The sequence below is a fragment of the Anser anser genome (assembly GCF_964211835.1).
Source record: "Anser anser genome assembly, chromosome: 4".
Taxonomy (NCBI): Eukaryota; Metazoa; Chordata; class Aves; order Anseriformes; family Anatidae; genus Anser; species Anser anser.
In genome coordinates, this window is record NC_139724.1 from 12151810 (window position 1) to 12176061 (window position 24252).

The 24252-nt window shown below is 61.5% G+C and overlaps 2 protein-coding genes across 2 annotated transcripts; one reads left to right on the forward strand and one right to left on the reverse strand.

Moving 5' to 3' along the window:
* The first annotated feature begins 1765 nt into the window (after positions 1-1765).
* On the forward strand, positions 1766-5526 carry CLDN23 (claudin 23). Its single transcript, XM_083834339.1, has one exon. The coding sequence runs from the start codon at positions 3965-3967 to the stop codon at positions 4664-4666; it is 702 nt and encodes a 233-aa protein (XP_083690465.1). The 5' UTR covers positions 1766-3964; the 3' UTR covers positions 4667-5526.
* LOC310898820 (uncharacterized protein) lies at positions 5514-17983 on the reverse strand. Its single transcript, XM_083834338.1, has 33 exons — positions 17822-17983; positions 17578-17697; positions 17276-17395; positions 16963-17190; positions 16627-16740; positions 16433-16552; positions 15997-16122; positions 15697-15903; positions 15370-15538; positions 15069-15237; positions 14600-14825; positions 14242-14367; positions 13725-13940; positions 13181-13489; positions 12726-12938; positions 11942-12565; positions 11437-11652; positions 11122-11360; positions 10916-11045; positions 10391-10569; positions 10110-10296; positions 9668-9886; positions 9284-9467; positions 8850-9051; positions 8610-8774; positions 8213-8413; positions 7577-8120; positions 7302-7430; positions 7012-7119; positions 6688-6924; positions 6167-6593; positions 5848-5983; positions 5514-5587 (listed from the first exon to the last, which is right to left on the reverse strand). Exons 1-33 carry the CDS (start codon positions 17895-17897, stop codon positions 5531-5533), a joined length of 6723 nt encoding a protein of 2240 aa, XP_083690464.1. The 5' UTR covers positions 17898-17983; the 3' UTR covers positions 5514-5530.
* Positions 17984-24252: the final 6269 nt, after the last annotated feature.

Consider the following 24252-nt stretch of genomic DNA (forward strand, 5'->3'; position numbering starts at 1 on the left):
GAGATCCGTAGCCCAGGAGCTGGACAAACATGCAGTTTCCACAGCCAGACACAGCTCACACAGCTCTCTTCTCCCCAGCTGAAAAGGGCCACATCCTGGAAACCCAGAGCAAGAGCTTCATGGCCAAACCACTCTCAGCCGTTTTAGGATTGAGTCAGACAAAAATAGAAATAGCTGCAAAAATGCTTTTTACATCGTTTTCTGAAGTGAAAGCAAAGACTCAGAAGACACTCTGGGCAATCTGCAAGTCCAAATGCGGCAGCTTGGAAGGGAGGGTTTAACAGATGAGTGAATAGCTGGGGGGCATCTAATAATGCTTTCAACAACTCGTTCCCAGGATTTAGCCCGAGTGTTTTTTCAGATCACAGCTGGGCTGCAGGAACAGAGCAGGAACGCGGGCGCGCAGTGAGATCGGCTGCTCTCTGCAGGCACCGCGGGATGCCGTCCCCAGACCGTGTGGTTGTATGCAGCTCCCTCGCGCTGGGTTTTGGGTCTGAGGGAAACAGCCAGGACTCCTACAGGCCATGGTCTGAGTGTAGTAAAACCGCTGCGAGGTCACAGCCCTAGAGGGGGATCTACCAGCATAGGACTTGCAAGCCCTTTGTATGCCCAACACAGCCTCTGGTCTCTGATACCCCCCTAAAGCGCAGCCTGGCGACTGCCACGTCCAGCCTGGAGGGTGGCGGGCAAATGAGAAGCCAATAAATCTGCTCCCAGAAGGCACAGCCTGAGGGCTGGAGAGCTGGGGCACGGAGCTGCGTGTCGGGTGCTGACCGCTGCTGCCTGAGCTCTGCAGAGGGCACACGGGTGGCTGCTCCTCATCCAGCTGGCAAGCAGGGCCGCAGGCAGTGTCCTGCCCCAGGGGATTGCTCTCAGCATCCCAGAAGGCAGGCACAAAGACAACACTGTGTCCAGGGAGGAAGCCAGGAGCTGGGCTGAGAGAAGCCCATCGCAGCTGCTGATTGCGCTGTGCAGAACATGTCCTGGCTGCTCTCACGTGCTGCCGGGGCCATGGCTCAAAGTTATGGCTGAGACGATGGGGAATCCTAATTTCACACTCCAAATTCTAGAAGAAAAAGCAGCAAAATGGAGCTGTCAGAACCAGGTCCTCCAACCTGAACACCTGCCTAAGGAGACTTCCCTGGGGGATGGAGACTGGGGAGAGGCTTAGACAACCAGGCCTGAACGACCCAGCACGGGCTGTTCAAGGCATCCTGCCTTGCTTCCACTCTGTGAGGATTCAGGGTTTCAGCACAGAGGCAAACACAGATGGACAGTGGCCAAAGAGCTGGACTGGAGGATATTGCCATCCCCAAGTGCGCCCAGCTCCTGTTCCCATCCAGCCCCCTTCTCCTTCAGCAGGCAGGAGGCAGGGGGCTGCCAGGCTTCGCCATTAAAAAGAGAGAGAGAGAGAACAAAGGACATAGGGCCTGGGCTCAGGTACAACATAACTCACATCACACGTGGGCAGCACGATGCTGTGGAGATATTCAAGCCCCTGGGACACAGGCACCGAGCCAGGCCTGGTCCCCCCTCCGGCCTTGCAGCCCCACTGCCTTGCTGCATATGGCAGATGTGGAGCCCCACGGCCAGCAGGACATAAACAGGAATTGCCAGCTGCAGGCTCCCGCTAAACAGCCCCGGCCCTGGCTGTTCCCAGCACGGCAAACAGGATGCTGAGAGATCCTGCTGCTTCTGAAGACAAGCCCTGCAGCACGGCAGGAAGGGGGTGGGAGCAGCCCCCTCGCGAGCACATGCCCTGCTCTCAGTGCCACAAATTCAGACAGCACAGGGCTGCCTTTGTGCAGAAGGGCTCTCCTCCCCTCCAGAACCGCTTCTTAAGAGCTCAGCTAGGCCTGGGAGTCTGGTCACAGACTCCTGCTCTTGATGATCACAGCACTCTTGCCTCAAATGCATCTGCAGCCTTCAACGATGCAGGGTACGTGCGGCTGGAAGCAGCAACTTGACACTCAGTAGCCTGTCCTGTTTTTTTTTTTTTTTTTTAATTATTATTTTATTTTTTTGTTCTCCTTGGAACTGGGCACAAGTTCTGACCATCCGACCCTAGATCTTTTCCCCTTCCTGTTAGCTCAAGGCCTCCTGATGGTACTTCAATTTACAAAGGGAGTAAAAAAAGTTGCAAGCCTACTCAACCAGGCCCAGATAACGTTTCCCTCATCATGGCTTTGCCAAGGTAGGAAAAACTCTGTCCTTGGAGAAGTAGAAAACACCAAGTAAGGTAGCTCTCCCCACCCAGCAGCTGGGGAAACGTGGGAAGGAAGGCCATTTCAGCCAGCCCATTTTATCTCCGAGACCAGACGGCTTTGAATGCTTCCCCAGAGCTAGGAAGGGCCAGCCCCTGCTTTGAATGGCTTTTCACACCACTTCATTAAAAACTAAAAGGGGAAGAAATGAACAATCTATAACTCCGTAGGAAGAGTGGGAAACAGCTCTGTTAATCCCATTTCCTTCCCTGGGCTTACTCAGGGCAGGTCATCAAGCATCGGGGCCACATCACCTAATCTGCTTATTGTTACCCTGCGATCGGGAGCCTGGGCGCCAGCCCAAAGCGCAGATCACAATGCTGCTGGGCATTATGAACAAAACGGAAGGTCCCAGGCCGTTAAACCTGCTCTTAATTGCAAAGCCCCAGGCACCCAGCACCTACTTATCCTTACAGGACAGGGTAGCCAAGCGGTGCCCACCTTCTAAAGCCAGGCCTGTGGGAGCATTCAGGAAGAGGGGCAGGGCATCGCTGGAGGAGCAAACAAGAGAAAACCAGGAGTAGGAGATTTCAGGTGCTTTCAGAGCCTGCTCCCATCCGGGGACAGAGGTCCCGTGGCAGAAGGCAGCCTCACGAGGTGACACATCAGGCAGACAGCATTTGGCACGCTGGTTGGACCGACAGCTCCTCTGTGAGGGCGGCAGAGCGCTGGGACAGGCTGTCCAGAAAGGCTGTGGAGTCTCCTTCCCTGGGGATGTTCGAAACCTGCCTGGACGTGGTCCTTTGCAGCGTGCTCTAGGTGCCCCTGCTTGAGCAGGGGTTAACGGCCCCGCCGTCAGCTCCCCAAACGCTCCAGCTCCCACAGACCGAAGGGCTCCCGGGGCAGTCGGGCAACCCCGAGGTGGCCGAGGCCAGGCGCTCACCAGCGCAAGGGTGCTGTGGGGAAGGCGTGCAGCCAGCCCTCCCGCTCGGCTGGCATCGACCATCCCAAATTAATCCACAGAGGGTGCTGCCCTCTTTTGGGCCTGGCGTGACCAGCAGAAATTCAGCGAAACTGGGAGACACACAAGGCCAGTGCTTTTTGGGGAGCAAAAGCCCACGTAGGGAACCTCGAAACGTGCCGACTTACCCACAATTGCCTCAAGGGACATCCCAGGAACTTTTCCTGCTGAGGGCTGGGCTGCCACCACCACCTGCGGGTGTGCCTCTGAGCAGGGCCAAGCTCAGGAGCCGTCCCTGGCGAGCAGGGGGATGCTTGCTGGGACGGTAAGCGAGGAGATGAAGGGGCTGGGAAGGTCTCTTGGGCCAGCGGAGGACCACAGGGTCCTTACTGATTACAGCTAGAGCTGCAGTTGCATTTTAATGACTGATTTTCACACACCGCTCCATGCCCCCGGCATCCCAGCCCCTCTACCTGCGAGGGCAGAGCGGAGACCGATGTGTTGCTGGCACCCGCGGTGCCGCGGCCCTGCCGTGCTGCTGGAGGGTGCTGCCCCCGCCGTGCTGGCTGGGTGCTGGCCAGCGCTGCCCGCTCCCGGCTCCTCCCTGCCTGCACTTCCTCCTGCTGCCAGCACCTCCCGCAGCACAGCCACCTCCAGCACCTCACCTGCCGGCTGTCCGCCCCACGGGACCTGGGGCTCCTGCCCCGTCGCGGGATAACCCCACGGGCACGGAGTCCGCGGTGATCTCCCTGCCTTCAGCGAGCGGGAGCTGAATTTGGAGAGCACCCGCCCTCCCAGCATGAGGACGCCGAAGGCAATGATCGTGGGCCTGGTGCTGTGCCCCTGCGGGCTCCTGCTGACGCTGGTAGGCACAATGACGCCCAGCTGGAGGCAGGTGAGCCTCGTGCCCGAGCAGCCCTCCGACCTCGTCTTGGAGCAGGGCATCTGGGACCTGTGCAGCGAGAGGCAGAGCAGCCACGACCGCCGCTGCGGGCAGGTAGACGAGCTGGGCTACTTCGAGGAGGTGCCCGTGCAGGTGGCCCGAGGGCTGATGCCCACCTCGCTGGTGCTCACCCTCCTGGGCTTGGTGGTGGCCAGCCTGGGGGTGCGCTGCTGGCAGGAGGAGCCCCGGCACCCGGTGGCTGGGGCAGCAGGGCTCGTGCTGCTCCTCTCGGGGCTGCTGAGCCTCGTACCCGTCTCCTGGTACACCCACGAGCTGTGGGCACTGCCTGCAGCGTCCGGCAGCACGCTGGCTGCGGGTTACAGCTTGGTGCTGAGCTACCTGGGGAGCTGTCTGGAGATCCTGGGGGGGCTGGCCCTCACCTTCAGTTTCCACCGCTGCTGCAAGAAGTGCAGGGCCCCCAAATACCCCCCCGGCCCTGCGCGGGAGCCTGGGCCACTCTCCACCGCCGGTGCCTACAGCAACCCCTGGGACGTGCTGGAGGACGAGCGAGACGGGCGGCCCTGGAAGAGCACCCTGCCTTGTGACTCCGACCTGTAGCTCCAGCACGGGGAGAGCAGCGGGCAGTGCCCTGCCTGGTGCTGAGAAGGGTGCTGGCTCCTGCCTCCCCAGGCTCTAGGGCACCTCAGAACAAGGACCCAGCTTGAATCTCTGCAGCCTCCTCAAAAGCCTGCCACGCTCCAGGCTCTGTGACTGTGCCAAAGCCGTGCTTTGTGTGGTCCAGGCCTTGCTCCAGGCACTCGGTGCAGCTCATCGCCCTGCACCGTGCAGCCTTTCAGGGTGTTCTCACACGAGCAGGACACTGCTTACAACCGCGCAGCCTGCAGGGTGGGGAAGAGGGGAGGGGAGCGCCTCCCACATCTCTGCTCAGCTCAGGGCTGTGTAAACATGAAAATAAATGAAGAGGAACAGGTCCGCGCTGTGGGGTAGTTATGGGCTTTCTGCCAGGCAGGCTGGGCTGAGAGCCAGAGGCACGGCCAACCCTGCTCCCCTGCGCTTCACCTGAAGCAGGGAGGAAAGGTCTGCAAGAGGACAGGTGGCTTTTATAGCCACCTTCCTCAAGGACTTTTCTCCCACGGTTAAAATGGGCTCAGGAGGAGGTTTCTCCTTCCTCCAAAGTACGGCCACTTTGGGGAAAAATAGCTTATATTTTCCTTTCCATCGTTAGCTTGGTGCAAGGCAGTAAAACTGGTCGCGCTGGTTTGTAAGGGACACCTAAGGGGCCAGAACTGCACGATAAAATCCCACTCAACAGCCTGCGTAACTGGGCTGAGCTGAGCTGAGCCCAGCCAGCCTGCTTGCAGAGCTCCTTTGGCCGGTTTTCTACCCCAGCGGAGCCCTGAGCACCCTCTGCCCCCCAAAACACAAACCACCACGGCACCAGAGATGCTGCACGATGTTCCTTTATGGAAATACAGGATCAGGGCGAGGCGGTCCCTTCCTAAGTGCGGCCGGCAGCTCCTGCACAGACAACAGATAAGTGCATCAAGGATGGATCTACACCAGCCTCCTTGGGCCCACACACACCTTGGCACGGGGGCTCTGGCCACAGGAGGAGCGGGACAGCCCCTCCATCGGGTCAGACTCCTGGCATCCCTACATTCTGCCCCTCTCTTGCCTCAGCAAGCATGCACTGGGCCTGAGGTATATCTGGAGGAGCCTCAGGACAAGCCAGAGTGTCAGCAGGGTTCCTAGCAGGGCCTACTCCACACACTGCTCACCTCTTTCCCGTCATAAGCTTCGTTCACAAAGGTATCGCTTTTGGGGGGAAGCTCTTCCTCCTCCTCATCCTCTTCCTCGGGGTCACTTTCACGGTGGTACAGAGTCAGCACGCGGGTGGAAGCGGTGCTCGAGGTCCTGTGGAGAGAAAATAAAGAATCTCAGAACGACAGAGCCCTGTCTTCAAGGTGGAGCCGGTCTCAAACCTGTGTCATTAGCCTGCCGGGGTGACTGGAGCTTTGCACGTGGCAGAGGAGTGCACCAGGCACCACTTTGTCCCTGGGCAGACAGATCCTGCCTCTCTCCATCCCCACAGCTCACCTCCTCCGCCTGTCCTGCCTCCGCATGTAGGCCAGGGCGCCCACAGCAGCCGCAGCCAGCAGCAGGAGCACGGCCACCCCCAGGGCGATGGGTCCTGCCACCGGCTGCACCTCGGCCTCCTCGCAGTAGTCCCCGCGGTAGCCCAGGGCGCAGTGACACGTCACCCGCCCAGCCTCGATGGCGCAGTCCCCGCGCAGGTTACACGTCTCGCTGCTGCATGGCACGGCCCCCAGCACCTCCTCGGTGTTGGGGGTTACCAGGAAGGGTTCTTCATGCTCCCGAGGGCCGGGGGCTGCAGGCAGGCTGGGGACAGACTGCTGAGGCACAGGTGCGGCTGAGGGCACGGCTGGTTTCTCCTCTCCCGCATGGGAGGTACCTGATGGTGCCACCACCACGTGAACCTGTGTCTTCGGCTCCACAGAGGGGCCTGGAGGAGTGAGCGCAGACCAGAGACCCAGGTGAGAGTCCCCTTCCCAACCAGGGGAGACACCGACGTGCCCCAGCAGCGGGGAAGCACTTACAGCCTGACTCATCGGAGCCATCAGCACAGTTGGGGTGCCCGTCGCAGACCTGCTCTCTGGAGATGCAGCTCTGGAGGTCAGCACAAGCCCGCAGCGGGGCCGGGCACGGTGGGGCCAGCACGCAGGTCACCTCGTGCACCAGGCGGTACCCGAGGGAGCAGCGGCACTGCCGTCCCATGGGGTTGGGCAGGCAGAGCTGGCTGCAGCCCCCGTTGCTCTTCGCACAGCCGTGGGTGCCTGCCAGGACAGCACGAGTTAGTAGGGCCTCTGCGGGGCACAGCTCGGTGCCCCAGACACCAGAGGCTGGGGCAGCCCCAGACCCACCTTCTTGCGAGACCTGGCTGTAAATCCTCAAGGCTACCAGCTCCTGCTCCATCGGGAACCACCAGCTCTTAGCCTGCTCCAGTCGGCTGTGCCAGACCTTGCTGGAGCCTGGGGACACACACACTGGCTTCAGCACCGTTCCACCTCCTCCCACAAAGGTGCCTGGCACAGGAGATGGGGCTCCTGCAGCCTACCCTTTACCCGGTATCCCCCAGGGACTGGCAGAGACCCTGAGTCCCAGGGCAGCCGGAGGAGCTGAAGGAAGCTCACTGCATCCCAGCTGGGCTCACCGTTAGTTGAGGCTGTGGTCCAAAGCAGAAAGCCGTCTCCGATGGCAAAGAGAGAGAGGCCATGCAGCCCTTCCCGCACCAGACGGAAGTGGGAGCCATCCAGCTCAATGCTGCTGATCGCACCCCTCTCTGTGGGCGCAGACACGGGGGGCATCAGCTGCAAGGCACACAGGCCTTCGGGCTGCCCCTTGGGGCTGCCCCAAGTCACACCCCGCAGGGTGAGTGCCTGCAGCCCTGCTACCTGCCACAGCGCCCTAGGTCAACCCCACACTCACCCCGGTCTGCCCAGTACAGCCTGGTGCCAGCACCCCCAAAGGCAAGGCCAGCAGGAGACCGGGCTCTCCTCCAGAGCGCTCTGCGGCCGGTGCCGTCCATGGCCGCGCACTCCACTGCGGCTCCAGGCCCCCGCCTCCCCGCCGCGGTGACAAAGCACATGGTGGACGCGCGAGGGCAGAGCGCCAGCCAGGCAGCCCCCTGCAGCCCCTCGCTGAGCAGCACCAGGGCCCAGCGCCCACCGGGCGCAGCCACGTGGATGCTGGCTGGCTGCCCCCCGATCCAGTACAGGTTTCCGCTCAGCCAGTCCAGGGCCAGGGAGGACACCGTGCCCTCCACGGCCACCGCCTGCTTCCAGGAGAGCCGGCCCGAGTCCTTCAGGCGCAGCAGCCCGATGGAGCCGCCCCCCACCTCTGCGAAGTACAGGCTTTTGTCCTTCACCCTGTAGTCAACGGCAGTCAGGCGTCCCACCTTGGCCAGGGGCAGGGCCCGGTGCGGAGGGAGGCCTTGGGATGTAGCCTTTGTGGGAAGGTCCTTCAGGTAGACCTGGAGGAAAGAGACAGTGCTGGGACGGGGACCCCGCTCCCCCAAAAGCAGCTAGGGGAGCGGCCCCCAGGCCTGGCCCTGCAGGAGGGTACCTGCATCACGGCTGCCGGTGACACCAGGAGGGCGAAGGCCGAGTCGTGGAGGGGCAGGCAGGTGGTCTCATCGGCAGCCAGGGTCAGCCCAGGAGGGCAGCGGCACTGCCCGGAGTGCCGGGCGCTCAGCAGACACAGGTGGGAGCAGCCACGCGCTGCGCACGGGTTAGGGGTCGCCGGGCGCAGGGCTGGGTGCATCACCTGTAGGGCAAGGCAGGCTCAGCCCCACAGCCCGACCGGGGCCTAGCAGCTCCACAAGAGAGACGGTGACTCCTGACCACAGGGACCACTGTCCCAAGGACCACGGGGATGGAGCAGGTACAGCTCGCAATGCCTCCACACCCCGTGCCCAAGTAGAGCGGGTGCAGCAGGGTTCAGGGCTCCCTCGGGTAGGTACCTGGAGGCCGTGGGGCTGCCCGTGTCGCTTGAGCAGCACAGTCCTGTTCTTGCCAGTAGCCTTGTCCACCTGCTGCACCGACCACGTCTTCCCCTCTGACCAGTAGAGCCGCCCCTCGCACACTGCTGCTGCAAAAGGGCTCCGGACCCAGCCCAGCTGCAGCACCTGGAGGAGAGAGAGGCCCTTAGAGCTGACCCTGGCACCCGACCCAGCCCTGCGACCACAGCATCCACCACGCACCTTCACGTCAGTGCCGTCCAGACGTGCAGAACCCACGCTGCTCAGTTTCTCATCCAGCCAGAAGATCCTTGAGGCGGGGAGGTCAAGGGCCAGTGCTGTGGGCCAGCCCAGCCCCTGCGCCAGCAGCACGTGCCGCCGGCTCCCGTCCATGGTGGCCTCCATCAGGCGGGGGAGGCTGCCCACCTCTGACCAGTACAGCATCCTGGTGGGAAGAGGACAACACAGGGTTTCCCTTTCCACCAGGGATGCACTAAGAGCTCTGCCCGAGGCAGGGGCAGATGCCGGGGGTTCCTCCTCCCCAGTCATACAGCCCCAACAGTACCCAAGCGAGGCCATCCCAACTCTCCCCCATCCCACTGCCCGCTTCTGCAGGGGAAAACGGGCCAGGGCAGGGCTGGCAAGAAGGTCTCCAGGTCCTCCTACCCAAACCTCACCCTGCCAGAGGCTGGAGCACCAGGGAGTGGGGCTGGTCCATGTCTCCATCCAGCACCACGGTGTACTCTGGTTTCCCTCGCCAGGCAGCCCCCAGACGAGTGGCCAGCACCTGCCCTGCTGCCCCGTCTGTCCAGTACAGGTTCCTCCCGAGCCAGTCCACAGCGATACAGTCTGATCTCACACCTGCAGCGCGCCCAAGAGTCAGCACACAGAGGGTGCTAGCTGGGGCACAGTGCTCCCAGACTGGGTCTCCAGCACCCCAGGAGCTCAGGCTCCCCCCAGCACCTCCACACGCACGGGGACACAGCCTGCTACTCCAGCTGCATCCTACAGATCGCACAGACACAGGCCAGCCCCGCCAACCCCGTGTCCTCACAGCCTACCTTTCACCAACGTGCCCTTCTTGCCCGAGTCAAGGCCCTGCCAGCAGATGCTCTCCGTGGCCAGGTCCATCCAGAAAACTTTCCTCTCTGCCGGGTCGTAGTCGAGCGAGAAGACGATGCGCTCCTTGTCGGTGGCCAGCAGCACCTCCTCACGCCCGCTCCGCAGGCCGTAGGACAGCACCTCCGATTGCACGGCCACCAGCAACGTGGGCTCTGGTCCTGGGGTGACACAGAGCCCCTCAGCCCCCGGTGGCCCCATGGCCCCAGGAAACACAGCCATCCCCGGCGTCAGAGCCTTCTTGGGGCTCAGCCCTACTGCACAGCACGTCCCCCTGATGCTGGCCACGAGCTGCCATGCGGTAATTATGGCCGAGTATCCCCTGGCTCCCAGCGTAGCATAGAGCACCAGGGCTCTCCGTGCTGCTTGCTCCCTGGGGCTTACCACTCAGCTTGCAGACGTGGCCGTCGGGCTCCAGCAGGTAGCCAGCGAGGCAGCCGCAGCTGTAGGACCCCGGGGCATTGAGGCAGGTCTGGCTGCAGGCTCGCTCACCCCACTCCGTGCACTCATCTATGTCCACGCAGGTCAGGCCATCCTCGGCCAGCCGATAGCCCGGGGTACACCAGCACCGCTGTGGGGAAAGAGGTGTGCGTGGGGCTCCTCTTGCAGCTGAGACGGGGCAGCAGAGCAGTGCAAGCCCCCAGGTGAGGGCTGCCAGCACTCACAGGGCCCTGGGGTGAGGGGTGGCAGAGCTGTGAGCAGCGTAGCTGGCAGGGCAGGGAGCAGTTCCCCCCCTCATCCGAGCCGTTCACGCAGTCCTGCTGCCCGCTGCACACCAGGGATACGTTCAGGCAGACCCCCAGCCCGCAGGGGTACTCGTGGCTCGGACACGGAGCGGGCTGGCCTGCAGGGACACACAGGGGGAAGCTGCCCCGAGCCTCGTCCACCAGATCCGCGTGCCCAGGGCGAGCTGAGCTGCGCCCACAGGGTGCCCAGGACACACGGCAGCAATGCCCAGAGCTGTGCCAGCAGCCCGCCCCCAGGCTATCCTAACGCCCAGGCCACCAGTCCCATGGGGACAACGCCCAGCCAGGGCCTGGAGCCACCAGCAGTGCTGGGAGGAGGCTCTCTGCACACAGGACCTTTCCCCTCAGCACAGACCAGGCTGCTCTCCCGCCCCGCTCCATGCTGGAGACCTGCCAGCTGCCCCCAGGTGGGACACGAAGGGGGACACGCAGCACGTTGCTCACAGCCAGCCTCGTCACTGCCGTCCGTGCAGTCAGCCTCTCCGTCGCACCGCCAGGCCTTGGGGATGCACTCGTGGCCCCGGGAGCAGCCCCACTGCTGGTCACGGCACAGCCCTTCCTCCCTGGGACAGCCCTGCAGGAGCAGGGGGGCGAGCGGTGCCACCAGCCCCCTGGGAGTTGGGGCAGGGGGCTCCCCACCGCACGCCCACCTCCTCATCCGTGCCGTCCTCGCAGTCGGCGGCCCCGTCGCAGCGCCAGGCCTCCGGCACGCACTGCCTGCTGTGGGGACACGCCACCTCGCCCGCGCGGCACAGCAGGGGCCGCGGCACGGCACAGCCCTCCTCGTCCGATCCGTCCCGGCAGTCTCGGTCCCCGTCGCAGCGCAGGGACACGGCCACGCACTGCCCGCTGCGGCAGGGGAACTCGGCTGGGCTGCACTCCTTGGGCGCTGTGAGGGGAGACGGGGATGAGAGGGGGGCACTGCGCTCACCCCGCGCTCACCCCGCGCCACCCCCGCGTCTCACCGCAGTGCTGCTCGTCGGCACGGTCCAGGCAGTCGGCGTGGCCATCGCACAGCCAGCTCTCGGGGACGCAGCGGGTGGCAGCGTCGCAGCGCAGGGCGCAGTCCTGCGTGGGGCTCCAGCAGCCCGCCTCGTCCGAGGCGTCGGGGCACTGCGGCACCCCGTCGCAGCGCTCGCCAGCCCCGACGCACACGGCGCCGCTCACGCAGCGGAAGGCCCCTGGGGAGACGAGGAGCTGTGCCGAGCCCTCTGCAGGCGGGCGGGGTGCCAGCCCCCCAGTGACTTGGAGCGGCCCCAAATTACACGGACAGGGCTTCGTTAGTCAGTGCACGGCCAGCAGCCCAGGTCCCGGGCAGGGAGACTGAGGTGGTCTCGGTTCATCAATATCTAGGTCAAGCTTTGGAGCCCAGGACACGCAGACCTTTCTGGGGCCCCACCCCACCTACCCCACCTGAAATCCTGGCACACGGCCACCCGTCCGCGCAGGGGACTGGAGGAGGGCTCCTACCTGGGGTGTCGCAGAGCTGGGCACAGCCGTCCTCGTCAGAGCCGTCCGCGCAGTCCTTCTCCCCGTCACACACGTACTCCTGGGCCACGCACTCGGTGCCGTCACGGCAGGGCACGTGTGTGCGAGGGCAGGAGAGACGGGGGATCGCGGTGAGGGGGCGTGCGGGGCTGGGCTGGGCGGGCGGGACGCTGGGCTCCACCCGCGCAGGGACGGTTGGGTGCTGCGTGGTCGTAGTTAGCCGTGGGGCGGCGGGCTTGGCTGGCACGGACCGAGCGGTGGTGGCGGTGCTCGTGGTGGCGGTGCTCGTGGTGGTCCTGGGCGGAGCGGTGTGGGTGGTGGCCGGCGCAGAGGTCGTGGTTGGGGTGGGCCGGCTGGTGGTGGTGGTGGTGGCTGGTGCAGGGGTGGTTTTGGTTGGCGCGGACTGGCTGGTGGTGGTCGGCACTGTGGTGGCGGGCACAGCGGTGGTCTTGCGTGGTGGAGGTCGTGTGGTGGAGGTGGGAGGCCAAGCGGACGTGGTGGTTGGGCTTGCCCTTGGAGCAGTGGTCGTGCTTGTCCTCGACGTAGTGGTCGCGGGTGGATGGAGTGGCAGCGCAGGCACTCTGCTTGTTGGCACTGGCGCAGGCACTGGAACACAAGCCCAGATTTGGGGCTGCCCGCACTCCAGGCACGTCCAGGAGCAACCCAGACGGTCCCCAGCACCCCGGCACTGCCCCAGCTTGGAGCAGCGCGGGCCGCCCAGCCACACCAGGTACGACGCTAGGCACGGAGCCCCAGCCCCTCTTACCTGCAGGCAACTCCAAGTCCACGAAGGCCACCGCTCCCTGCACGCCTTCTGCTGGCACAGACAGCACGAGGGCCAGCGTCCTCCGGTCCCAGAGCAGCAGAGACGTCTTGTTAACGGACACCAGGTACGGCTCGAAGGCAGCCACGAGACCGTGGGGCCAGCTGGGTGCCAGGGTGACTGCTTGCCGTTTGGTCAGGCTCAGTGCCCTCAGGCCTGCAGGCAGAGGGATGTTTTGGTCCTGGGGTTTGTCGGCACCCCTTGTGGCCCACCCTGTGCCCCCACAGCCCCCAGTTAAGGCAGGGACCCCGTGGCTGAGGACAGGAGCCCACCCGTGGGACAAAGCCTGTCCCAAGAGCATCTCACCGCCCAGGCAGGGACCTGCTGCACGTAGGGCACAGCTGGTCACTCCTGCCTTTACAGCAACCCCCTCTGCTCCAGATTTCTCCAGGGCTCACCCAGGGCTGAGCTCCAGAGCAGGCTGAAGGCCCTGCTATCCATGGCCACGGGCAGCTCTCCGGGCCACGTCTCGTTCCAGGCATCCCGCGGGTCGCCCCCAGCCAGGCTGAGCTGCTGCAGGGGCTGCCCACGAGCCAGCCAGTACAGAGCCCCCCGCTGCCAGTCCAAGAAGAGGTGCTGGATGCTGCCGCGAGCACGGTGCAGGATGTGCGGGGTCATGTCAGGCGCCTGGGTCACCCCGATGTCCCTCCGGTTACACGCCAGCCAGTACAGGTTCCCTGAGCGGATGTCCACGCGGGCGGAGCAGACTTGGCAACAGCAGGCAGGCAAGCAAGCAGTTACGGGGCTGTCGCATGGCCCAGCTCCTCCGCCTGGGTCCCCCCTGTCCCTACAGCCAGGGCACAGCTGACCGGTGCCTCAGCACAGCCCCGGCGCGGGCACCAAGGGACCGCTGAGCTCTGCAGCAGGAGAGCCTCACATCTCCGGGAGCCCCGAGAAAGCAAGCGTGCCACCGCGGGGCTCCAGCACCCCAAGGGATCTCACCTGGCAGCCCGGTGACGATGGTTTCTCTCCTCCCGGGGTGCCCCACGACACGCAGCAGCGTCCCCCTGTCATCTGTCCCGTAGAGCACCGCCCTCTGCCAGTCCACGTCCTGCAGGTGGAGGGGCTCCCGCCACTCCTGCACTCGTCGGCTGCGTGGCCCGGGGCCCACCTGCACCAGGGAGATGGCTGTCCCTGAGGAGTAGGCGATGGACAGCTCTGCGGGGCACAAGGGCAGCGTGTGAGCACGTCTCCAGGGGCGCTGGACGGGCACAGCCCAGGCAGCCTCTGCAGGCAAGCAGGGCTGACCCTCTAAAGGGCTGCTGAGGCACCAGGCCACACGCCAGAGAGACAAGGGGGTCCCTTGCTCCCACGCAGCACCATCATCCCCTCCCCAGGGTGCAGACAGCACCCCGCTCCCCTCCCTGAATGGGGCACAGCACCAGAAAGGGCTGCCCAGTGCCCCTCCTGAACGGCAGGGACGCATCCCGCCACGGGCAGCCAAACAGGCCCTGCTCACCTGCGCACTTCCCTGAGGGCAGGAGGTAGAGGCCCTCCGGACAGGCACACTTGTAGCCCCGAGGGTGCACAGGGGACAGGAGGCAGAGGTGACTGCACAGGCCCGGAGCACAAGCAGCGGTATCCCCTGGGAGCAAAGGGGACACGAGGAGCTCAGGCAGCTGCCATCCCTCGTGCTTCTCCCCACACCCAGAGGCTGTCCCGTGGCAGGATAGGGGCCAGCTGCCCCAGGCAGGGTACCAGCCACACCGAGGGGACACAGCCTGGGGGTCAACACGTCCCTTGTGCCACAACCCCACAGGGCAGCCCTCACCACGGGGCCAGCAGAGCCATCAGGTGGGACCCGGCGCAGTACTCACGTGGTGGCTGCTGCAGCACGTGCAGCACAGTGAAAGCCGAGACCGGGGCCCGGAGCAGCACGGCGTGCTCCTGGGGAGAGGCCCGGCTGGCGGACACCAGCTCGGTGCCGTCGGCCCAGAAGAACCGGCTCTCGAACACAGCCAGGCCCAGCGGCTCCGTGTGGCTCCGCAGGACGGAGGGAAAGGAGTGGCGCCCGCTGCCATCCACCTGCAGCGTCTCGATGGACTGGGGACAGAGCGCAGTGACCGCGTGGCACACCTCGGCGCAGGGATCCTCGGCTGCAGAGCCCAGCAGTGCCCCACAGCCGTGGGGCTCAGAGCTGCATTCCCCCTCCCAGCCCCATAACGTGTGCCAGGGCGCTGCTCCCTGCTCCTTCCCATGCCACAGGGGAGCCAGGGCCACCCTTCCCACTCCCACCCCACCTCTCAGCACGTGGTGGGGCTGAGCCCTGCTGCCCCCCGTCCCCACCTCCTTGTACTCGCTGATCCAGTACAGCCTGCCGGCCACGTGGTCCAGGCTCAGCCCCACAGGCTCCTCCATGGACACCACCGTGAGCTCCCGGCGGTTTGAGCCATCCATGCCAGCTGCAGCGATGACCGTCCGGCCCTTCTGCCCACGGTTGACCCAGTACATGGACCTGAGGACAGGCACCAAGCACCCACCTCTTGGTATACCCCCAGGGCTGCCAAAACCCCCCAGCATGGCGTGGTGAGCACGGCCTTGACTCGCTCAGGATCCCAGGGCAAGCCCTGCCTCCCCTACTCCTTACCTGGCAGCTGGATACACCGTCAGCTGTTCTGGGGCCACATCCTTCCCCAGCACCGTCACGTAGCCCCGGCCGTCACCCAGCCCCGCACAGATGGCCGCAGGGTGGCTGCTGGCCCAGTACAGCTGCCCTGTGAACCAGTCCACGGAGATGCTGTTCACCTCCCCAGCATCTGCAGAGACAGAGCGGTTAATGCACGCAGCCTCAGCTCCTGGCCACAAACTCCAGGTTGCCCCCTCCTCTGCAGGAAAGCCGGGCTGGGGTGGCAGGCCAGCTCTCTGCACCCATCTCAGCCCCACCGCAGGACCCAGCGCCCTTGCATCTCTGCACCTGCGTAGAGAAGCTGTGCACCCTTCCCCGGGTGGTGGGCGCAGAGCTCGCCCTCTTCCGTCAGCCAGTAGTAGGTTTCCCGGAGCAAGTCGTACACCAGGGCACGGGGCTCAGTCTCAGTGGAGAGCAGGGGCCGGTAAGCCTGAGTCCGCACGTCCAGAAGAGCCAGGTCCTCCCCAACGGCCACCAGGAGCTGCGTCGAGTTGTCTGCCAGGACAATGTCGCAAGGTGGATGGGAATGGGACTAGCTCGGGGCACTGCCCACTCCCGGGACAGGCAGGGCAGCCCAGCACACCCTACCTGCCACTTCGCAGATGGTGCCGTGGCGCAGCGTATAGCCCTCGAGGCAGGAGCAGCTGAAAGCGCCCGGGGTGTTCCTACACAGCTGACTGCAGGGGCTGTACTCCAAGGAGCACTCGTCTACATCTGCAGCGACAGGAGCTGCCGGGAGCCCACGGCACGGCTGCCCAGCACCCTTCAGACAGCACCGCCAGCCCCTGGCTGTGGGCACTGCCGCTGACCACAAGGGACTACCTAGATAGCCCCCAACCCCCAAACCCATCAGCTATGGCAGGGACATGACCTACACGCAGCCTTCTCGGGGCCAGGTATGACACGGGGGCAGGAGCAGGGCTGAGGCGCGTGCTCCTGCACGAACGCTGGCTCCAGCGAGGCCCCACTCTCAGTGGGCAAAGCCTCCTGCACCCAGAGCGTGCACACCCCAACCTCTCCTTACCGGCACAGCTCTGCCCGTCAGCCTGCAGCACCCAGCCGGCCCCGCACGAGCACTGCACGCCCCAGTGGGTGTCAGCACACGTCTCCGCACAGCCCCCGTTGCGCACAAAGCAGCTCCGTCCTGCGGGGATGCAGCAGAGGAGTGAAACGATGCAGGACCACTTCTGCAGCTCCCCCGGCCCCACGCCTGCTCACCACACGTGCTGGGCTCATCGGTGCCGTCCAGGCAGTCATCCTCATCGTTGCACATCAGAGACTCCAGGATGCACTTCCCCTCGTCACACCTCACCATGCCGGCTGGGCAGGGGGCTACGACACACACAGCTCATGTCAGGAGGGCAGAGCAATGCCAGGCGGGCACTGGAGAAGCTGTGGGTCCCAGACTCATGGGGAGGTCCCACAAAGTGCCTACAGCTTACCGGAATGCCTGCCACCATCCTGAGGGGAGCTGGGGCCCGGGAAGGCAAAAAACTTCACACGTACCCTGGGCAGGTCTCACCCCATCAAGGAGCACCTTGCGTGCCCACTTACCACAGACGTCTTCATCCGAGGAATCGCCGCAGTTGTCGACCCCGTTGCACTTCCACTCGGCCATGATGCACACCCTGTTCCTGCACTGCCACTGCCCGGGCAGGCAGGGCTGCTGGGGACAGCCCTCCTCGTCCCAGCCGTCCTCGCAGTCCTGGTGCCGGTCGCACAGCTCCCAGTGCGGGATGCAGTGGTGAGTGCCGGGACACTGCAGCTTCTTCGCCCCGCACACTGAGGGGACGGAGCAGCACTCACACCTCACCCGGCACCCCCGGACACCCCCGCTCAGCCCCTCGGCCCCCCGGCGACCACCCACCGCAGTCCTGCTCGTCAGAGCCGTCCGGGCAGTCGGCAGCGCCGTCGCAACGCCAGCTGCTGGAAACACACCGGCCGTCGTCGCACTGCCACGCGTGGGGGTCCCCGCCGCAGGGAGCATCTGTGGGGACAGCGCACGGTCACTGGGGACCCGCCACGGCTCTTGGAACAACCGCAACAGCCCCCCTGTCCCGGCAACGTCCAAGGAGGCTCCGGAACGCGTCCCCGTGCCCAGGAGCCCTGGGGCGCTACCCAGTGCGGGACGGGGCCCCCCAAAACCGCCCCCCACACACGCTCGCTCACCGCAGATCTCGTCCGTCCCGTCGGGACACTGCCGCTCTCCGTCGCAGAGCCAGGGCACGGGGATGCAGCCGGCCCCGCAGGCGGCCTGACGCGAGGCAGCACACGGGGGGCCGGCGGGGGCTGCGGGAGGAAGCCGCGCGGGTGCTCAGCCACGCAGCACCCCCCTTCTCCCAGTACAGGGACCCCGAGGGGGGGGCGTGCAGGCAGAGCCCCCAGCCCCGCCGCCCCCCCAGCCCCAGCTCACGGGCACGGCGGGCCCCGGGAGGCGGCAGGAGGGCGGCGAGGACGAGGAGCAGGCGGAGCGGCGGGGGGCGGCCCATGGCGGCGGCGGCGGGGGCTGCGGGGGCCGGGCCGGCGGGGGGCAGCGCGACGCCGCCACAGCGGCCGCTGCCGCCTTTATGGAGGGGCCCCGGCGCGCTCCGCCCGCCCGCAGCGGGGCCGGGCCGCGGGGGATGGAGCCGGGGGCGAGGCCGGGGCCGGCCCGGGGAGCCCCCTTGCGAGCCCCGGGGAGCGCCGGGCCCGGCCGAGGCAGGCGCGGCCCCCTCCTGACGCCGGCCCCAAGATGAGGGGCTCCCGGGGGTCCCCGGCCCCGCTGGGTGCCCCAAACCCCCTCGTTATCAGCGTGGGCTTGTTGTGGGAGCCCGCCGTGTGAACCGGGCCCCGGCGCAGCTGCGCCAGGCGTGGGATCCGGGGAGAAACCTTGAAAACCGGGGCACTGTCCCAAAACACGGGCTGCCGCTGGCCCCTTTTTGGCCTTGGGCGCTGGGAAAACAGGCTCCCAGCACAACAAAGAGCAAGGGGAGGAAAACAGCCCGCCAGCAGGATAAGGCACCTGCGGCAGCCTGGGAAAGGAGCCCCCACCGCCACCCCAAGCACAGGGCAGAGCCCGGCGCTCAGGGATTGCTCCCAGACCATCTCCTCCATGAAGGGAAAAAGCTGGGCAACGGCCACGCTGCCAGCACAGGGCAGGCTCCGGCACGGCCGTCTCGGCTGGGCGCTCAGGGCTGAGGCAGCACCGTTTGGTAGACGGGGCACGCCGGGCATCGTGTGGCAGAGGGGAGATGCCCGTAACGCAGACGGAGAGACCCTTTGTCCGAGGATGTGGTGCTCCAAGCACGCTAGGTACTCACACACAGCACGGCCCCGGCACCTCCAAGGGAACAGGGAGGCGCAGGTCTCGGGAACAGTGACCTGGGTGGGGAGCGTCCCTGAAGCAGGGCCGTGAGGTCAGGGAGTCCTGGCGGCTGGGGGAGGGAGAGGAACTAACACCCCATTCTTCAGATCGCAAAATGAAAATGATTTCAAACCATATCCTCCCCCCCCCCTTTTTTTTTTCCTCCCCCATCTGCACAAGCTGTGATCGGGAAGACCCACAGAAGAAGAGATCAATACGTGGCACATACATTGCCTGTCATTTTCTGACGACAGAAGAAGTCATTTTGGTCACATAGAAAAAAATCCTGTGGGAAGTGGCTGTAAGTTTTTACACCTATCCATCTATCAACTTTCGTAACTCAAAATTATTATTTTTTTTTCTTGGATGCATTGCAGCTGATTGCAATCACAAGATGCCCTTTCTTCTATTTTAAGCTGTGGCCTAATGACATCTGGTATAACAGTCTTTCTGTAGTGTTGCCCCTCACAGTATTCCCAGATGGAGATCATCACACTGAATTTAAATGGAGGTTAGTGCCTCAGCAAGGAAACTTCATCTTTTTATCCCTTAAGCTCGGTGTGCTGTTCTCCATGCCTCTATCACCTTTTTTTTTCAAGTTAACCGTGTATATGTGGGTCAGCTGTGGCATGCAAACAGCCTACTGGCTCAGTGTTGTTTTTTTTTTCCAAGGGAAAACCTTGAGAAAAGTATTTCAACAATTCATCTCCCTGTTTTTCATATCAGATCATTTGACTAATTGAAACAGAAGCTGAAAATAAGTGCAATCTCTCAAAGCTTGCTTTTCTGGCAAAGCTGCTCCTAACGGAAAACAATGTCGCAAATGCCCATAGATAAAACAACAGACAAGAAGATAAACTCTTTAGGCAAGGATAGCAAGGAATAACACTGAAGAGAAAGGAGGAAAGCAGTAATTTAAGCACAGGAAAAAAATAAATGCTTTTTCAAGCATTAACTGCTACAGGCCATCATCAGAGACAGGAGGTAGGGTAGAGAAATGGTCGATCTGACCTCGTCCATTTCGGTGTGCATTACAAGTGAGGCTAATGCAAACACTGCCTCTGCTTTGTGGGAAATGTTGCTGACGGGAGCTGCACACTGCAGCACTCCGCTCAGCAGGATGAGCTGTGGGATGCCAAAGGTTGGTTCAGTAGTTCCCTCTGACATTTCTCCATTCAGAGGACATGCAGCCCAGAAAGCTGGATGAGGCAGAAATAACCAGAGAGCTGCCTTTTCTTTTTTTTTTTTTTTTTTTTTTTTTTACACCTCTCACCCTAGGCAGTTTTCTTATCAGGGACCGGCATGTTCCATTTCCCATGCTTTCCCAATTTTACTCTACTTCTACACTGACCACAACCCTCTCCTGACACCTGCAGGGCTGTGCCCGGAGGGATAGGAAACAACTGGAGACCTTGTCCTTCATCTGTCATTTTCCTGCTTTGGTCTCTTAGCAGGCATTGCCTCTCTCTGTTTTGTTGAGGTATCCCTCCACTCTTGCAGCCAGCACGTGCCCAGCACCAGCCCCAAAGCAAACAGCAGCAAAACCGTTTTTAACAAGCAGGTGAATTACCTGAATACAGAAATTGAGATGTTTTTTGGCCTCTTCAGCGATTTTGCAAAATTAAACCCAGAAAGTACTGTTTGGTGCCCAACGTACCTAAAAATATTTGCTTCTTTTCTAAGAACTCGAAGCCTGTGAGCGCATCTCTCCCACATCTCTGCCCTCCTGCTCTTCCCAGGCCCTGTGAAAATTATCTGTGAGACGTGGAGACGGTGAGAAAGGAAATCGGGACCTCTGCTTACAGATGCCACAGCCCCTTCAGCATCTCTAGGGCTTCAAAGGGATTCTCCTGTGAAGCCTTCTCCACGCGGCCACTGGGGAGCAGCAGAAGGCTGCAGGAAGGCCCCGTCTCGTCAACCTGCTCTTCCCAGGCTCTGCGAGAGTGAGCTGCGAGACCTAGGGAGGATGGAGAAGTAAACCACAGCCCATGCCATGCCTCGGAGCCTTCCCACAGCTCACCTTGCAGCTCCACAGGCTGTAGCCAAGCCCTGCTTAAAGCCTCATGCACCCTTGCTGAAGAGGTGGGACAAGGTGACTTTGCGAGGAGTCCAGGCTAAGGTTTGGCTTAGGATAGGATGATGGGGGAAGTCTCCTGGCCCTGATAGCTCTGACTTGCTATGGGGACACGGTTCTTCCCCTTCCTTTCCAGTTTTTCTAGTCCTTCCACCTCAGGAGAGGGAAGAAAAATCATTGTCAGCTCACGTCTACAGCGCAGAAATATCTCCCCAGCATCGCAGGCATGAAGGTTTCTCTGTTGGACATTTGGACTCGGTTACACACACACATAGGTAGATTCATATAGAGATTCACACACCTGCGTGGGTGATGAAGGATTGTTTCCAGTCCTTTGACACCTTGCTCCACTGAGGTGTCTCCTGCCAAGTGGGCCCATGAGATCAGTTTACCCTGGACATAATATTGAAAGTTACGTGCAGCAGTGCTCCTCTTCCACGTTACAGCCAAGAGCATAGGTAGATGGACAACCCACCCACGAGCAGCTGAGGGTCCCTGGTGCAGATCATGGAATCATTAGGTTGGAAGACCCCTAAGATCCTCAAGTCCAACCGTTAACCCAGCACTGCCAAGTCTACCACTAAACTGTGTCCCTAAGCACCACAGCTACACGTCTTTTGAATGCCTCCAGGGATGGTGACTCAACCACTTCCCTGGGCAGCCTGTTACAATGCCTCACAACCCTTTCAGTGAAGAGATGTTTGCTAACATCCAACCTAAACCTCCCCTGGTGCCACTTGAGGCCATTTCCTTTTGTCCTATAGCTTTTTGCTCTGGATACCAATCCCCACCGTGCTACAGTCTCCTTTGAGGCAGTAGTAGAGAGCAATAAGGTCTCCCCAGAGCATCCTTCTCTCTAGGCTGAAGAAGTCCAGTTCCCTCAGCTGTTCCTCACAAACTTCTCGCTCACCTCTCCATCCTGCTTTTCACCAACCTGCCGCCTCACACCAACATGCTTCTACCCTCCACATCCAGGACGTGGCAGGTCCAGTTGGGACCAGGAAACCTGGAGGCTCCTTACCCCAGAGGATCCAGCTGGGCACACCTTGTTCTTTCCCCAACACATATTAAAATGGCAAAGGTCTTCCTTTCTGTTCTGTTTTTCCAGCCTCTATTAACTCCAAGTTCTTCTTGTCCATACCCTGTCTCCAGTTCCGCATTCAACACAGAGCGAGTACCCCAAGCAAAGACACCCTCTGGCTGCATCCCTCAGCTGAGTCCATTATTTAACCGAGTAAAAAGCTAAAAAATGAGAGAAGTTCCTTCTCTTCCCGAAGCAGTGAATTCAGCGTTGCCCCAGCATCACCGATACCCGGTAGCATCACATCACTGCTTTTAGCTGCTTAATAAGACACGCCAAGAAAAATAAATGTCTTTGTCATTTCCCCTCCAGATGCACATAATTTCAGAAGAAAAATCTGATTCATCGTTACTTGGAAAATTAACTTTAAGCTGGTTTTAAAAACAGCTCCTCCCTACCCAGCTTCAGTCAGATTTCTGTTTTTTCAGAAGAGAATTTGGCTTTCTGATTTCAAACAATTTTCATCCTTCTGTATGTATTCAAGGCTGCACTGGGTGCCATGGGTGTCCTGGACCAGAATGTCCTCCCTGACTCAGTACATTTATTGTCCTAGTATGACTGATGCATGCCCTGGTTGTCTGCTCTCGGTGTTTGCATTAAGAATTTACTTGCACTGATTGTGCCAGGCCTGGGCCACCAGTGCAGCCCACTGCTGTGTGAGGCACACCAGGAGGGCACCCACATGTGGAGCAACAGCAAACTGACCCTCTGCCAACCCTTCCAGGGCCACCTGTTTAATCGCTCCAGGCAGTAATGAGAATTGCAGGGAGACAAAGAAGGCTATAAAACAGGCCAATCTGCCCTCCTCTCAGACTGTCATAGCAGATTTAATTTATTGCTAGTGAACAATAAAGCATTATAATCCTGGGACAACCTGTGCTCCGCACATCACCTCCCTTTCTTGTTCCCCAAGGAACTTTCAACAAAATTAAGGCAAAAGGACGCAAAGAAGCAGAAACGATGCTTAAGGAAGAGAGAGAACTGGGAAAACATGCTATTCTCCCTGAAACCTCACCCAAGCTCCGCTGATCAGCATTTGTTGAACCAGACAAGGTGTCTCCATTTAATAAGCCTTGCTGGCTTGTTCTTCAAGGTTTCCCTTTTTGAACTCCTGTAAGCCTCGCTGTACCACAGAAGGGACTTCCTCCTCCCAGCTCTGTGCTGTAAGAAGAAACCAATTCCTCTCGCTCCCTTTTAATAGGCCACTCGAGAGCTTCACCTGGTGAAAACACAGTTCCTCTTTGCCTGCTCACAGCTGTACCTCACCTGTTCTCACAAGGCTGAGACAGCACCTAGGTTGTTCCTCATGTAGTAAGTGTCTCAGACCCTTGAAGTCCTCCTCTAGCATTGGGGAGATCAGAGTTGTGCAGAGCATCTGGGATGCGAGTGTGCTATGGCTGGAGATAGACTGCTGCAAAGGCTATTTCTGCTTTTTTCCTTTCCTAGCTGCTCCTAATGTTTGTTTCAGGGGTTAATCCCTTCCTTGACGTGCTGTGAGCCGCAGCCAGCAGCCAGATGCCTGTGAAATGGCATCCCTGTTCCCGTGGAGTTCATATTTATGTGAGATCCTGATAAGTGCGTTCTGCTGGGATGTGTGTGGCCAACCCTCACTCTTCAGGCAGGAGGGCTGCTTTTCGCCTTGCACCATCAGCTTGGATCCGAGCATAAGCCCAGTGCAATCCCAGATGTAGGACTTCACACACAGAAGTCCTTACAGGGCACTCCTTGCACCCTCATGGCTATGCAGCGAGTTGCCGTGTGTTTTCAGACTAATTCTCCTCCGAAAGCTCTTCAGAGGAGGCTAACACTGAGCTAACCAACCGTGTTAGCTCAACCTTGGCCACATGGAGAGAGATAAGAAGATCCTGCTAGTGCTGACCAGGGCAGCTCTTCTATTGCCTTGCAGGGTGCTGCTCTTCAGCGTCAGCGTTGTTCTCTGCATTTACTGGAGCAGAACACACTGCGCACCCTGAGGGAGAGAATGGCGAGCGCTGGGGACCCAGCCCGCTCTAAAAGACCTCTTCCCAAGCACGTGTTTTGCTTGGGGGTATTTGTCACCTTCCCCCATCCTGCTAGGTCTTCTGACCACAAGATTAAGAGACGAAATGCAGGAGGATGGGGTCATCCCCTTGCAGGCTGGTATCACCCAGCGGTCCCTGCCTCCAAGATCCATCGCCTACAGATATCACAGCAGCTGTTCCTCTTACTTAGCAGATATCAAGGAGGTGGGCAGCTGGAACAAGAAGGGCATCAGCACAGGCAGCTACAGCTGTTTGCTATTGTAGGGCTCACGTTTTACAATGGGCTTTGATATCTGTTGTATTTAGTTTTCTCTAACGCGTGCCT

What these genes read in the sequence shown, in the direction of transcription:
- CLDN23 (XM_083834339.1), top strand. Translation starts at nt 3,965, where the DNA reads ATGAGGACGCCGAAGGCAATGATCGTGGGCCTGGTGCTGTGCCCCTGC.
- LOC310898820 (XM_083834338.1), bottom strand. Translation starts at nt 17,897, where the DNA reads ATGGGCCGCCCCCCGCCGCTCCGCCTGCTCCTCGTCCTCGCCGCCCTC. An exon ending in ACGGTGTATCCAGCTGCCAG is followed by an intron (nt 15,238 to 15,369) that starts GTAAGGAGTAGG and finishes GCCTGTCCTCAG; the next exon opens with GTCCATGTACTGGGTCAACC. An exon ending in GTGCTCCAGCCTCTGGCAGG is followed by an intron (nt 9,052 to 9,283) that starts GTGAGGTTTGGG and finishes TCTTCCCACCAG; the next exon opens with GATGCTGTACTGGTCAGAGG.